We start from the raw sequence: 15,957 nt of genomic DNA, 5'->3' as shown, positions 1-15,957 counted from the left end.
GTTTATCACTGAGAAAGGAACTGAACTCTTACATGATTTGAGTTGGACTATGAAACTGATCAAACTAACTGAGCAACACCTATCTATATATAAGTGAGCTACATATTTATGTATGTGTGTGTGTGTATGAGTGTGTGTAATATGTATGTGTATATATATTTGCTAACTGTTTTAATGACTAAATTCAATCTACTTTACCCAAATGACAGAACCCTAGAAACAGAATTAAGAATAATTTCAGGTTTTCTGAAGGAGTGGATGTCTAATAAAAATGAACACTGTAAAGTTGATAGCCAATAAGCCAAGCTGATAGCCAAGATTATGTAATTAAACAACTGGGCAACTTCATAAAATATACTTGAAGGTGTAACAGTATTATATCACTGGAACATTGGGAGCAATCAATACAAGCTTTTGGCCTTTCTATGTTATAACTGTTCAATAACTATGAAATTAAACTCAATTCCAAAATCAACAAAAACCTGCGTGTGACTACTTTTATATTCAAAGAAAAACTTTATAATTTGCTGGAAACAGTAAAGTGTGTACTCCCAGGACTAATACAATACTAAGAATGTATGTAGTATTAGTTTTAGTTTCAAAGGAAAAAAGAAACAGTTACCTAGATAGCCATTCTGCCTGAAAAAGGAATCCACCCAAGTACTCTGTGTTCTGGAGTAAATGTCAGGAACAAACACCGCCTTATCCTGTCTCCCACCAACCACAGTACCTCGTAAACGTCCACTATTAACAAGTTCCTCAAGCACAGCTTAACAAAACCAAACAGATAGAAATAAATCAGAGCAGGTATAAATGTCAACAAGTAAAATACTATTTCACAAGTTAGTTACTCTTACCTTAAAAAAAAGCAACTTAAAGTTTAAATTGCATAAATGAAGACATTATATTTTAGACAAAACTTTCCTGTCATTTATAAGAATATACTGAGGTCATAAATTCAGGACATTCTGGCAGCTAGCTAAAGGTGCTAAACTTGAACTAGTTAATACTAACATTGAATTTTTTAGTTAGAGTAATTTTGGGGAAAAATCATGCTATTATTTATCTTATGATATGTTTGAGAGTGGATGACTAAATGCTTTGAGAATAATTAATATGCAATCACTGGTGTTACTAAGTTTAATTTTCTCATATTTAGAAAACTCAGGATACATGGATCACATTAGAATAAACTCTGTGAAATAAAGTCATGACAATTTTTATAAATTATTACATTTCGACCGTTTAAATTGAAGCAACACCTGTAGAAGTATAATGCCATGGTTAAGAGGATCAATCTGGATCTAAACACCCTAAGTCTAAACCTCAACTGTCACTTACTGACAAAAACCATGCAAGTCATTTAGTTATGCCTCAATTTTCTCAGCCATGAAACAGGGATATAATAACAGGCTCATGGAGTTATTGTATTCAAATTAAGTGTTTAGAACAGTAGCTGGCATATAATAACTACTCAGTAAATGTCAACTAAATATCATCACAAACACCACTGTCATCAATCATCATCATCATCAAAGGACTGATGCCAGTCTGAGAACTGGATAGCACTGCCATTAACATAAAATAGATGCTTTTTATTTAAACGAGAATATTTAACTAAACATGTTGTTAAAATATCAAAATCCCCTGAAAAAAACAAGCAGATAAGGAGTTACTTCTAAGTGAATCAGCAAGCACAGTCAAAAGGTGTCTGGCAAAGAAATGTTTATGAAAATTAGCCTTTCCCAGAAATAAAAATTAGTTTACATATGAATTTCAGGACTGCAATGCTGAGTAAATTAGGGTACATTAGAAAAGTAGATTTTTTCAACAGACTGCACACATAATTTTAAATTCTGTGACTATACAACACAAATGTGTGTTAAAGACCAAAGTCAGCAAGTTAGCAATTATTATTTGAAGAACTATACATGATAATGAAACCCCACCAATCTCCAATTAGTAGATTCCAATATATGTTATATTTTAAATTTCTCTTAAAATATTTAACTCCATATGCTGAAAAATATAGTGAATGAAAATTATGTTTTGGTTTTATATATGAATTTCTTTTCCATTCTTCATTTTAATTCTTCTATTTGCACAGATACCTGAGCTGAAAGATTATGTCATTGTTTTTAAAAATTATTCCAGCAAAGCTTTAAAAACACCCCTTCTGATAAGAGCTTCACAAACACACACATAATACAGGTAATGAACCAAGACTATTTTGGAGATATTACAATGCTGTCTGAATGCTAAAAATATATTTTTATTGGTATTATTGTCTTTGTAAAAATTTTTTACTTTTTATTTTAAAAATCATTCATTCATTCATTCATTCATTCATTTTTTGGTAAGTTCTATGCCCAATGTGGGGCTTGAACTCATGACCCTGAGATCAAGAGTCACATGTTCTAATGACTAAGGCAGCCTGGCACCTCTATAAAAATTTTTTAGACAAATATTATTTACTTTCATGTTAGAAAATATAGTAAAAATCTGTAAGAAACAAAGTGAAAATTATTCTTAATCCTACAATTTTAAATCTCTATGAATGTATATGCGTAGCAGTATTCTACACACACACACACTTTTTTTTTTTCATTTCACTCCTCTGGAGGTAAGCCAACACTAAATGTTTGATGGATATAACAGATAGATAGGTACATGAAAATTGGTATATTTCAACTAGAAATATTTCAGTTATGTAAGTTTTAACATTAGTGGAAGTAAAAATATGAAAAATTAGTTAAGTTTTACAATAATAGTCTAATAAGCAGCTAATTAAGTGACATATAATTTAAAGTAAACTCACAGTAAAGCAGCTGCTCTTGAAATCCATATTTTGAAATGAGAGAATTCACTGCTGTAGGCCTTTACGAAAAGAAAAAGAACTTCTTACTCATTATACAGTTACACATATTTATGAATTAAAAAAATAACTAGGATAACGAGTTTATGAATAACACCAATTAATATAATTTTTTTTTAATGTTTATTTATTTTTGAGACAGAGAGACAGAGGATGAGCAGGGGAGAGGCAGAGAGAGAGGGAGACACAGAATCCAAAGCAGGCTTCAGTTTCCAAGCTGTCAGCACCGAGCCTGACGCAGGACTTGAACTCATGAACCATGAAATCATGACCTAAGCTGAAGTCAGATGCTTAGCCAACTGAGCCACCCAGGCACCCCAAACACCGATTAATGTGAAAGACAAAAATAACACCACATTTTACATCCTTAATCAGAATTACACTACTGAAGTTCCAGGGGGAACTGATCTGTTTCCACAATTCAGGATCAATTTACTTCCTTACCAACTTTCCACCTCTGATTTAGTGATACTTGATCTGCCTTTACTTTGTTTTCTTCATTCTATTCTTTCTCTCTGGGAGGCTCTTTCCCCACCTGGGAATAGTCAAGTGAATGTTACAGGATTCTGCTTTTGAAGAAAAATGAAATCTTGTATGTAATAAAAGGAATTTGGAATGAAATACTCCTAGATTAGGTGGATGACTAGGAGGGATCCACTTAAAATGTTCCTTTTTGCTTATCACTATTTTCTATAATGACTACATATGTCTTTTTAAAGAAAAAAAACATTTAATGAGGTATAATTTACGTATCATAAATCCCATCAATTTTACACAATTAAGTCATTTTAATAAAGTTGAGGAACAATCACTAATAGTTCTCGAGTCTTAAAATGTTTCCATCACCCAAAAAGTTTCATTATAGATATCTGTAGTTAATTACTGCTTTCACCCCTAGTCTTAGAGAAACTGATCTGCTTTTGGCCTCTATAAATTTGCCTCTGTAGAAATTTCACATAGATGGAATCTATATGTGGTCTTTTATGTCTGGTTTCTTTCACTGAGCATGGTTTTGAGGTTTGTACATTATGGAGCATGAATCAGTATTCATTCCTTTTTAATGATGAATAGCATTCCACTGTATGGAGATACCACATTTTGTTTATCCATCCATCAGTTGATGGACATTTGGATTACTTCCAGTTTGGGGCTATTATGAATAATGCCACTATGAACATTTGTGTTCATGTCTTTGTGTGGACATATCTCTTCATTTCTTTTGGGTAGATCCCTGGGAGTCCTTTTCTTTTATAGTAATTATCTTTTAAATAAGGGAAAATATAAAGAAAATGACCTAGACTTTCTTTTTCTGACTTTATATATTTTCCCTGTTTAAGTCAATTAAGCCTGTGTTCTGGTTTGGGTTTAGTCTATGTTTTTATTTTTATGCATATAATTAAGAGACTTTTAAGTTATTCCAAGTAACTCAATCATCTATTGTTGATTATTCAAGATGTTATAAATTTTCTCTATGACAAACTGGGAGAGCAAAAACATTTGTCTGAATATTGAATTGATATTTAAAACCCCTATGCTTGGGAATTTTTGACTAAATCATTATTTTTACCAAATTCTTATGTAGGTTAATTTGTTTTTCATTAAATTGCTTTACCCTACTTTTTCAGCTAAATTATCTAGAATCCCTAAACCAATTAGGTCCATTTAGGTGCTCAGTGAAGTTTGCTCTCCTCTGTTTATAATCATTACAACTTTCTCATGTTTTGTTTTTTTGTGTGTCTTCTGTTCCCTTCCACCTGAACACATCCCTACAAAAATGTAGAGGGCTCCTGGAAGGACTTTATCTTAAAATTTCTGGGCTCATAACATATTGTGGGTGTTCAGTAAATGTTTAATCGAATTTCACATAATTGCTAGCTTTTTTTTGTACACTAAAACTTAGCTGTTGAATTTCTATTTCAATTTGGAATACAATGTAGTTTGGTATACCTACATATCTCGCTCTTATAATTATTTCCTACTCTTCTTTCTGGCTATCTATAACAACAACAAAAACCTTTTTTAAATCAGAGATGGAGGTGTTTTCTCTGAAGTTAGACCAGGAAAGTGGGGTAGTTCCTTATATTTGAGAGACAAATATGACAATATGGTACCTTAAGTGGAACTATCTGGAAGCCACAGAGCCTAGCAACATCTTTTAAGGCTCAGAATTTATTTTTCTCTCATGGTTTGATAATGCCTCTACACAGAGAAACTCAGGGCTAGTATGAGTCAGAAAAAATATTATTTGCTGAACCTGATGATAACTACACTCACCACAATACTTAGCCAAAGAAAAAAGATGTTTGTCAGTAAGAAAATACAATTTTAGTATTTTCAAAAGTGTTTAGTTATTTATTTGAGAGAGAAAGAGAGCATGCACATGCACACAAGCAGGGGAGGGCAGAGAGAGAGAGAGAGAGAGAGAGGGAGAGGGAGAGGGAGGGAGAGAGGGAGAGAGAGAGGGAGAGAGGGAGAGAGAGAGAGAGAGCGCATCCCAAGGAGGCTCTGTGTTGTTAGCATACCTCCCTCCCACAGCTTGGGTCTTGATCTCACAAATCACAAGGTCATGACCCTGAGGTGAAATCAAGAGTCAGATACTTAACCAACTGAGCTACCCAGGTGTCCCTATATTTTTAATTTTTTAATTTTCTGACCAAGTAATATATATAAAGAGCACAAAAGTTACAAAACTGAAGCCCCCTCCATTTTTATCACTCAGCTACCCAGTTCTTTTCCCAGAAACAACTACTGTTACCAGTTTCTTGTATTAGGAGGGTGATTTGGTGCAAGCTGTCATAGCCTGTATGGAGAAAGGAGAGCATCCACATAAGGAAGAGAGGTGTAGCAGCAGTGGGAGCTCAATCACATAAAGAGGAATTAATTAAATAAGTAAACATATCTGACCCTTGAACAATGTGGATTTGATCAGCATGGGTCCATCTTATACATGATTTTATATATATATACACACACACATATATATGACAGTACTATAAGTGTATTTTCTCTTATGATTTTCTTAATATTTTGCTTTCTCTAGCTTACTTCACCATAAGAATATGGTATATAATACATAAAACATACAAAAGATGCATTACTCAACTATTTGTCATTGCATTGGTACGGTTTCTGGTAAACAGTAGGCTGTTAATAGTTAAGTTTTTGGGGGGGGGGTCAAAAGTTATTTGCAGATTTTCAACTGCAATGTGGGTGGGGGGTAGATGCCCCTAACGTCTGCATTGTTCAAGGATCGACTGTATATTAAGAATAATGGGAGCTACATTTCTCATGGTCAAAGAAGGGAGTTGCAAATATGGAAAAGGAGACAACTAGAACAAAACTAATGGAGGTTTGGAAGGGAACTGGGAATATCAGTGTGAACTCATGGTTTTTGATAAACATATAGATATAGAGAGGGGTGTATACACATGTGCATGTGCATCCCTTAACTTGTCTGCTGAGAGGGCTTGGGAGCAGTGACAAACAAACAGCAATAAGCAATTTAGTGTCCAGATCTTGGTCTGTAAATAGTACACTAAAAAGACCTAGGGTTCTTTGGGGAAATGGCTGATTCCAGGGATGGGACAAGGAAAATATGAACTGAGCTTTTCTGTTGTACCAGAAAGAAATGCTCCAAGAATGATGGAGACATATTAAAGGACACAGAGTACAGCCTGAAGCATGGGCCAATAGCTAAATCAGACCCCATTAAAAAATATCTAAGTAATGATAATTATAAATTTTAATCCAATGAATAAAACAGGGAGCCAGGAGTCCATAGTGATTTATAGAAATAAATAAACTGAAAGTTTGATAAAAAAGAGGATCACTTACCTGATCTCAAACTGCCCTCCCCAAAAATACTTAATTATAAGGGAAAAACAACTATTTTTATGAAAAGCCTAACAGATATCTGCTTATTAAGAAGTTATAATGTACATCATCAGTAACTACAAAATCTATACTGTTTACCACCTGATAGGATTCAATGACAAGAACACACAATTACTTCAGTTACACTCCTGTCAAAGATGCATAACCTGAATATCAGAATGAAAAAATAGCAAACAAAACTGAAAATTTTACAAAATAAGTGGCCTGTGGTCTTCAAATTGTCAAGGTCACCAAAGTAAAAAAAAAGACCAAGTAAGTGTTCCAGATTGAAGGTGACTAAGGAGACATGACAATCAAATGCAATGTGTGATTCTGAACTGGATCCTTCACTATAAAGGATATTATTGAAAAACTGGTTAAACATGAATGAGATCCAAGGAGAGGATGGTAGTAATGTACCAATGTCAATATTTTGATGTTTGTATTACAGTTATGCGATTGTACAGGACAATGCCCTTATTTTAGGACACACAGACTAGAGTATTTGTGGTGTTGGGACACTCTGTCAGGAACTTCCTGTCAAACAGGACAGAAAAAAAAGGTTCTCTTGTAATTTTTCTGTAATTGTGAGATGATTAAAAAAAAAATGGTTGCATTAAATTGCAAGCTCTGTCCTCTAACCTAGTCTTTTATACCAGTGCCTTAAATGTATTAAGTACTCAAAAAATGCTGTAATTTGCTGAATGACAAAAATAAATCACTGTGACTGCCATGTAAAAAAAAAATGTGCTGGAAGGTAATGAGAGAAGAAGGGAGACTGATTAGAAAGCTACTAAAATAGTCCAGTTAAAAAAATGGACTAAAGTGGGGGGAATGGTCATAGATAGGAAAGTATATAAATATTTAGAATACAGAATTCAAAAGCCTTTGTGTTCTGAAAAAGGGGGCGATGAACAAAGGATGATGTAAAGGAGGACTCCCAGGTTTGTGGCAAAACCAACTGATAATAACATTTACTAGTAAAATGGAAACAAAAGTGGAAGAATAAATTCAGGTGGTGTGGGGTGGGGTAGCTCAGTGATAGTGAGTTATTTTAAATATGCTGAATTAGAGGGACTTCTAAAATATTTCAATACAGATGTGGGGTGGGTAATAGAAGTCTGAAATTTAAAAGAAAGGTAGGGCACCTGGGTGGCTCTGTAGGTTAAGCATCCAACTCTTGATTTTGACTCAGGTCATGATCTCATGGCTAGTGAGTTCAAGCCCAATGCTACTCTGATAGTGCGGAGCCTGCTTGGGATTCTGTCTCTCCCTTTCTCTCTGCCCCTCCCACACACAGACTCTCTCTCTCTCTCTCTCTCTCTCTCTCAAAATGAATAAATAACTTAAAAACAGAAAGGTAAAGTCACCTAGGAAGACAGTGATGGACTAAGAAGAAAACATGGCCTGAAACAAAACTTTAAAGGGTAGAGAAAGGAGAAAGAGACAGAAAAACATGCCATATAAGGCACAACCAAAGGAGTAAGAAGAAAGCAGTAAAGTGCAGTATTAAAACGACAACAACAAAAGGAATGACAACATTTCAAGAAAGAAAGAAGGAAGAGGTAACTGGAATTAAATGGTGCTGCAAAATCAAGTAAAACAAGGGCAGAAAGTATCCACTAGAGTTCATGACATTGACATTATTGCTTTGTAAGTTGGTAGAAGCCAGATGGACGAGTTGAGAAGTGACAGAGGTAAGAAAATCGAGATAGTAAATGTAGACATCAACTCTTGAGAAGGTTCACTTTATGGAAACAAACAAAACAAGATGGTAGATGAAGTAGAACATGGGGTTGAGAGAGGTTTGACTGTTTTAAAATGGGAGAAATCTGGACATATTTAAATACTGATGGGATCCAAAAACCACTGAGATACAGTTAATGACACAGGAGAGAGGAGATAGTTAAGAATGTAGGTTTTCTTAATTCTATATTAGAGTGTCACTCAGGCTCCAAACATTTCAGAAATTCTCACTTTAGAAAAGTTAAAGTGATTTTGAAATTAACACGGTTATTCATTTGAGTTGTAGAATGTTAAATATTTAGTAAAAAGGGTTCTAAAATCATCTAGCTCCATCTGAGGCTCGAAGGACTTACTTATGTGACTGACTTATCTGCTGCAGCTCACATGGTTATTATGCAATAGAATGAGGACTTCTTACTTTAAACCGCAAGCTCTTTCCGTATCCCAGGATGACTCTATATACTGATTTGGGTATTCTGCAGACCTGCATCTGGGGTCATGAGGATGATTAAGGTAGGGAGTGGGAGGAGATGTGGGTTGAAGAGAGTTTGGCTACATTCTGGGGCTCTGGAATCTTCATTCCCAGAAGCTACCTACCCTTCTATATGTCTAAAATCCTAGAGTCCTGAATGAAATTTTAATTAAAAAAAAAAAAAAAAAGCAAAAAGAAAAGAAAAAAAACCTGATAGAACAGAAAAAGCAAACCATGATCAATGAAATATAAAAATACACATAATTTATTATTATTATTATTTACTTTGAAAGAGAGAATACGAGCAGGGAAGGGGCAGAGAGAGAGAATCCGAAGCAGGTTCCATGCTGTCAGCACAGAGCCCACCGTGGGGTTCAAACTCATGAACCATGAGATCATGATCTGAGCTGAAGTCAAAACTTGGATGCTTAAACCAACTAAGCCACCCGGGTGCCCCAAAATACACATACTTTAAAACAGGCTTACCGGGTAATAGCACTGAACAGTCCACGGATGCGTGCTTTATGTCGAGCTACAAAAGCTTCAGTAAATATTACTCCTCTGTTATCAAGATCAATGTGTCCATTAATAATTCTACCTAGTCGCTGCGTTAGTGCCTGAGGGTAAAATGCGAATTTTTATTAATTTGAAAGAACAAAATTCTAAATATACATTTGTATAGCCTTATTAAAGGTACAATGCATGCTGTTGTTGTATTAACCACATGGTTGAGAAATTTCAACAAGCACAAATTTATAGGATGTATAAGCTAAAATGAAGATTTAGGATCTAGGAAACTTCAAAATCTCACAGCAGGGCAAAGAACCGAATGAGTCAAATAGATATGTTAAAAGGCTTAGCTACATGGTAAGAAGGGCTTTTTCTAATGTAAAATAAAATTGAATGATTAACCAATTTTTCTAGATATAGGCAGCCTGAAACATAGACAGTAAGACATATACAGGGGTCTTGAAGACTCTATCTGGAGCTGAGTAAAATAAATGAGTATTCACTGAGTAAAATAAATGTTATTCCAAGATTCTGAAACCTAGGGAAACGTAATAACTAAAAAGTTACCTTCTCTGACGCAATTATCAATAAGTTACTTGTGCCCAGAGATCTATACTAGCAGACATGATTTCCTGGTAACCCCAAGAGAGTATTTCTCCATAGCTACATTATGACTGGGGTCAGGTACATCTGAAATAAGTCTGGACATATTTTACATCCCAAGATAAGTTAAAACTACTCAAGGCAGCCTGGCTGATAGTTTTTTGGTATAAAAAAATGCATTTCGGGGCGCCTGGGTCCGACTTCAGCCAGGTCACGATCTCGCGGTCCGTGAGTTCGAGCCCCGCGTCAGGCTCTGGGCTGATGGCTCAGAGCCTGGAGCCTGCTTCCGATTCTGTGTCTCCCTCTCTCTCTGCCCCTCCCCCGTTCATGCTGTCTCTGTCTTAAAAAAATAAATAAACGTTGAAAAAAAAATTTAAAAAAAAATGCATTTCAAACCATTTCTTAATGACTTTTTAGAATACTGCCTGTAATATTCAGAAAAACTAGAACTGAAAAATGTTGAGAAACCATATGTATTTCCAAAATGTGTCAACAGCACAGTTTTATATGAAATCATTTGGGGCTGTTCTGATATCTTTAAACAGTGTTCTAAAAATTTATTTTTTGACTTTCTGTGATCAACATATATTTGCTCACTTAAAATAGAACTTACGCTCCTGATATGCTCTGTAAAACAGATCTGTATTCAAATTGTATTTTAGATGCAATTATAGGAAGTCACTCTCTTAAAATGGGTTAGTAAATCTGTTTGTATTATAAATTAATCTCATGCAATTATGATTTGGTAAATTTTTGTAAGTTGGATTTTCTTAAAGAGATATATACCTAAAAAGAGATTTGGCTTTTCCCTTATTTATTCCAGTAAATACAAAACAAAACCATCATTTATTGAGTACCTCCATTGTGCCAGACATCTCACTGATACACCATATATATAACCTTATTGAAGTCTATGAAAAAGACAATTATTCCCATTTTAAAGATACGGAAATTCAAGTACAAAAGAGGTGAAATAATTTTCCTAACATTGAATAACTAAACAGTGGCATAAGCAGAATAAAATCAAAGTCTGTTTAACTCCAAAGCACATGCACTTTCCAGGATACAAAATGAATGTCTATAATTCTAAAATGGCAAACTATTTTAAGAACAAAGAAATAATCATTTCTAAATGGTCTGTCTCATCAGAGCCATCAATTATTGGAAGCATCCCCAAAATATACAACTACATCAATAAACACTTGCAAAAAGTTAATGGTACGAAAGTCTAGTTTTTTTTCTTCCAATTAAAATTCTTTACTTATCTGAAAAGACACTAGGCTATTAAGAAAAAGTACCTGTGTCAGAAAGTTTCCAGGAAGATCATAGGTCTTACATAGTTCTGATATGGTGACCTGACCACTTTCTTGCAATTTATCATTTACCTCTTCTGCTAACCGATCCAAATAGTTGCTAATAGTTAAAGAAAAAAAAATTACAATTATTTTCCTCTTTTATGTGCAATAAGGTATGCTCACAAAATAATGAATAAGGTACGTTTAGGTAAACATAAGTCATTATTCATATTCTGAAAATTATTTTTCTTATCAATGTAATTAATGTAAGGTTAACCAAATGATAAATGCTGGGATTTTTTTAACTATGTAAATTCTGCATTTTTCATTAATATTTTTGGAACAAATTTGCTTTCGGAATTAAGATCATAGAGGAAAGATTGTAAGAATTACATTTATGCTGCTTTAATAGAAAAAAAAAATCAAAGTTTTTATTATTCCCAAGTACTCCATACAATTAAGCACTTACTTTTTTTTCTTTGAGAAAGAGAAAGAGAGTGAGTGGGAGAGGGATAGAGGGAGAGGCAGAGAGAGAATCTTAAGCAGGTTCCATGCTCAGCACGGAGCTGAGGCAAGGCTCAAATTCATGACCTGGATATTGTGACCTGAGCCAAAAATGAAGAGTGGGACGCTTAACCGACTGAGCCACCCTGGTGCCCCAAGCACTTACAATTTAAATATAATGATCCTAAAAATGAAAATCAGCACTTGAGTTCTAAATAAAATGCCAAACTGGTCACAATTGTTCTAAATTTAAACACTATGGAAAAAAAAAAAAAAAGAAACACAAAAAAGTGCTCCTAAATATTGTACTTACTCATCTATCAGTTGTCCCAGAACTAGCTGAACATGCTTTTCTGATTTTACAATGTCACCAATTCTACTTTCAATATGAGTCAGATCCACATTAATTACCTGGAAAAAAAATGAAATTCTATTAGTGATAAGTTCATATTGTTTCTTAAGTTTGAAACTATGTATTAGAACATTTTTTTCTATGACTTTTATTTTTATTTTTTTACTTTATTTATTTTAAGAGATAGTGTGAGGGGGATAGGGGCAAAGAGAGGGAGAGAGAGAATTCCAAGCAGGCTCTGCACTGTCTGCACAGAACCTGACGTGGGGCTCGAACCCATGATTGGTGAGGTCATGACCTGAGCTGAAACCAAGAATCGACAGAGCCACCCAGGTGCCCCAACCTATCTTTTTAAAAACTTACTTTCTCTTAGATGAATTTCAAATTAATTTGAAATACTTTCAAAAGTCTCAGTCAAATAAAAATTAGAGGTTTATTGCTTATTTACTTTCATTTCTGAACAACTACATTTTCACTTGTTAGCAAAGTTTGCATTAAGAAACTGTATTGTCATACAATAGGCAGGATTTGCACAAGATTTTCCAGCTTCTTGGATATAGTGTAACTTGTTGATGACATGTGCTCTTATATTTTATAAAAATATCTTCTTTTTAAAATATTTCTTTACTCCTTCCATATACTAAAGTAAACATGAATATTATTTTTCTCCCTAAATACTTAAACCCTGTTACAATGAAAAATCATAACTATGAGTTTACTTGGTAAAGAAAAAGCAAATAACTAAGAAAGAAGAACTTACTAAATCAATTCAGTATGTCAGAACTTATTAAATTAATTAAATATATTAGTGTGGGATATAAAACTATTTCTTCACAGATATACAAAATAAGATACCAGTATTAGTGAATTCTTAAGTCATAGTATCAAAAAATTGAGAAAGGAAAAAAATTTATAAATTAAAAATGTACCTGTTGTAGATCAACAATGTTTACTCGACCTTTAAAGAAAAGACATTCATTGACTTTAATTCATGTGTAAGTATACACCAGACAAAAACTGTAAATTTCAATAGATTTACATCTTGGACAGTTGAAGTCCCCTGTCTTCAAAGCACATAAAGCTACAATAATTACCGTTTTCAAATGCAAACCACTAGCTGAATACATCCTCATGGCTGAAGGCACAGGCAATAATTTATTTTTGAAGTTTCATTTGTCACATTAGGCCAATAACGAACATCAATTGATTGATACACAATTTGGCCAGATCTATGGATTTAAGATGGACTTCCCTGGCAGAATTTATCTATTGTACCAAAGTGATACTGACAATTAAATTCGGATGAACTCATTTAAAAAAATTTTGGAATGAGTAGATTTCCATGTATTGGCAAAAAAAGTCTGTCAAGTATTCCAAATTATAGCTAATATTTTATTAGCAATATGGAGGAAGATGAACCAACACCAAGGGTATATCTGATAACATCTAATGAAGAGCTGTTTTCATAGTTGCTTATATTTTCATCAAAGTGTTCAAATTTGCTCAGTAGTTTGTTCAAATTAAAAAAAAGAAAAAAAACTTTTTTATATGCTTATAATTGCATTTCCCATGATATATAGGTATAGCACCATATCGTTTCCTAATCTGCAAATACTTAAAGGTAAGTTTTTTTAAAAAAAGTGGCAGTATAGCTCTGATTTTCAACAATCTATAATCCTTCAAAATCTCTGTTCTCATTTCATAATTACCACCTGATAACAGACAGCTAAGTACCCTCCCAGCGTCATGCAATAAATTCATGAACTGTGAATAGGAACAGTTATTAATTCACACACAGAACACATAACTCAAAATAATAAAAGATGCTATTTTGTAAAGTGACGATATTTGACTTCATTTAAATTATATGATCATCTTTACCTGAAGCTATTAAAAACATTAACGCTGATTTCCATATTAACAATTGAGAAGAGTGTCCCACATCCTCCAAATAATTTATTAGTTATGTTTTATAAGTTTTTTCCCTCTTCCAAATAACCAGAAGAAAAAAAACTAAGGAATTACTTACCTCCTCGGACATGTAGCTCATCTCTCATTTCTTTACTAATTTGGGCTGGAGTAATATATTCCTTCCCATCAAGTGTGTGAACTACATCTAGCTGTTTCTGAGCAATCAATTTATTCACAATCTCAATGCAGTTCCTTTCTGACAACCTGAGGAAAACAAGAAGTTTTAAAATGCACTTGATACATTTGGTGCTTAACAAACTTAACAATGTATGAACTTTTAAAAAAAGTTTGGGTAAAGAGTCACTAAGATCTACATTACAAAATCTGTATCTTTGATTAGTATAACCATACTGATTCAATGTGTTAAAACACATACACACACACACACACACACACACACACACACACGCGCGCGCGCGCGCGCGCACACACACCTTTTGGGAGTAAGCAGGTTTACATAAACTTAAATCATGTACCTAACTGGTACAAACCATTCTATTACAGAATTTCAAGTCTGCTCTCTCCTACAGGCCTGCTTGTACCCTTCAAATCTGAATAGAAAAGTTAGCACATATAATTTAGGTAGCACATATAAATTAGGTAGCCCTACTTTTACTTCAATTCCCAGTTTAAGTTCAGTAAAAAAACCAAAACCAAACAAACCGGAATTTTCTTTAAGTGTATAATTGCCTACTACTATTGGTCTGTAGGCAGGGGATATGGCCTAGGAAAACCATGACTGCAACTGTTATCCAAGCTCTTAAGTATGTGCCCTAGTTTGCCCTCAGTACTACAAAATACAGTATTAAGGGATTAAGGTCTTCAAGCCCCATTGGGAACAAAAACATCGAAGTAAGAGATAGTCAATGGATAAAAAAGAATTCTATCAACATTGTTTATGTGTTCTGTAATATTAAAAAGCAGAGTTAGGGTGCCCAGGACACAATCCCGCCGAGGTTGGTGGGTTTGCAAGAAATGTCAGTGTCCGGGAGTTCTTAAAAATGACGGATGGGACCATGGGTCTGGCCTGGCACACTCTCCTGGTGGACAAAAAAGGCAAAATGTTTAAAGGGTCAACACGGCATTTACAAAGTACTGCATTTTGTTGTTGCCTCTCCCTTCCAGCTCATTCTAGGTCAGGAAGTGCATAATAATCAATGATGCCATAGGGGGTTGGGTAAATAAGGATCTGAGGGACACTCTTAAGACAGTGAGAAAACAGCTTCAGCCATCAAGAGGGCGGGGCGCGCCTGCACTTGTGGCTAGGGCATGGCTGGGGGCGGGGGATGGTCCGGGGCGTAGTAGCTTTCGGGTTTCAAAGCTGGAAACTATACTTGGAACTGCAATCCAGGCTCGGGGAGGAAGGTGAGGGCGAAATCGGTGACACACCCTGGGAAGGTGAGGGGTCCAGAGCCAGGGATCTGCGGCCTCAGACCTCGGCGTGACTACCCAGGGGCTATTTTGGATTCTGCAACGAAAAGGGAGGGTCAGGCACCTCTGTGTGGCCTCGGCGAACTGCGCCCGCTGAAAGTCAGCCGCCAACCGCCTGATCTCCTCCCAGGCGTCCGCCATCCCGGCCCTACTCGCAGAGGTTCCGAAGAACTGCCGACACGTCAGCCTAAAGGAAGCGGGAGCCGAGGCGGAACGGGCCGCGCGGAGGGACAAGAGACTCCTCCCCCGACGCAGATACCGAACGCGCGCGCCCCGCTCCGGCAGGGACGGGCCGGAACAGCCTCAGCCCCGCCCACCTCACGTG

The 15,957-nt window shown here is 35.2% G+C and overlaps 1 protein-coding gene across 1 annotated transcript in view; it reads right to left on the bottom strand.

Moving 5' to 3' along the window:
- UFL1 (UFM1 specific ligase 1) overlaps window positions 1-15,916 on the bottom strand; it is a 33,579-nt gene extending 17,663 nt beyond the window's left edge. The window contains exons 1-8 of the mRNA XM_043591965.1: window positions 15,697-15,916; window positions 14,260-14,405; window positions 13,160-13,188; window positions 12,192-12,289; window positions 11,378-11,492; window positions 9,453-9,583; window positions 2,819-2,877; window positions 623-769 (exon numbers count right to left, since the gene is read on the bottom strand). Coding sequence (XP_043447900.1) covers window positions 623-769; window positions 2,819-2,877; window positions 9,453-9,583; window positions 11,378-11,492; window positions 12,192-12,289; window positions 13,160-13,188; window positions 14,260-14,405; window positions 15,697-15,773 — 802 coding nt within the window. The 5' untranslated portion in view covers window positions 15,774-15,916. The remainder of the gene's footprint in view (window positions 1-622; window positions 770-2,818; window positions 2,878-9,452; window positions 9,584-11,377; window positions 11,493-12,191; window positions 12,290-13,159; window positions 13,189-14,259; window positions 14,406-15,696) is intronic.
- Between the last annotated feature and the right edge of the window lie 41 nt (window positions 15,917-15,957).

Source organism: Prionailurus bengalensis, chromosome B2, assembly GCF_016509475.1.
Source record: "Prionailurus bengalensis isolate Pbe53 chromosome B2, Fcat_Pben_1.1_paternal_pri, whole genome shotgun sequence".
NCBI classification, from domain to species: Eukaryota; Metazoa; Chordata; class Mammalia; order Carnivora; family Felidae; genus Prionailurus; species Prionailurus bengalensis.
The sequence above is the reverse complement of the archived record's forward strand: the minus strand, read 5'-3'. Positions and strand labels throughout refer to the sequence as shown.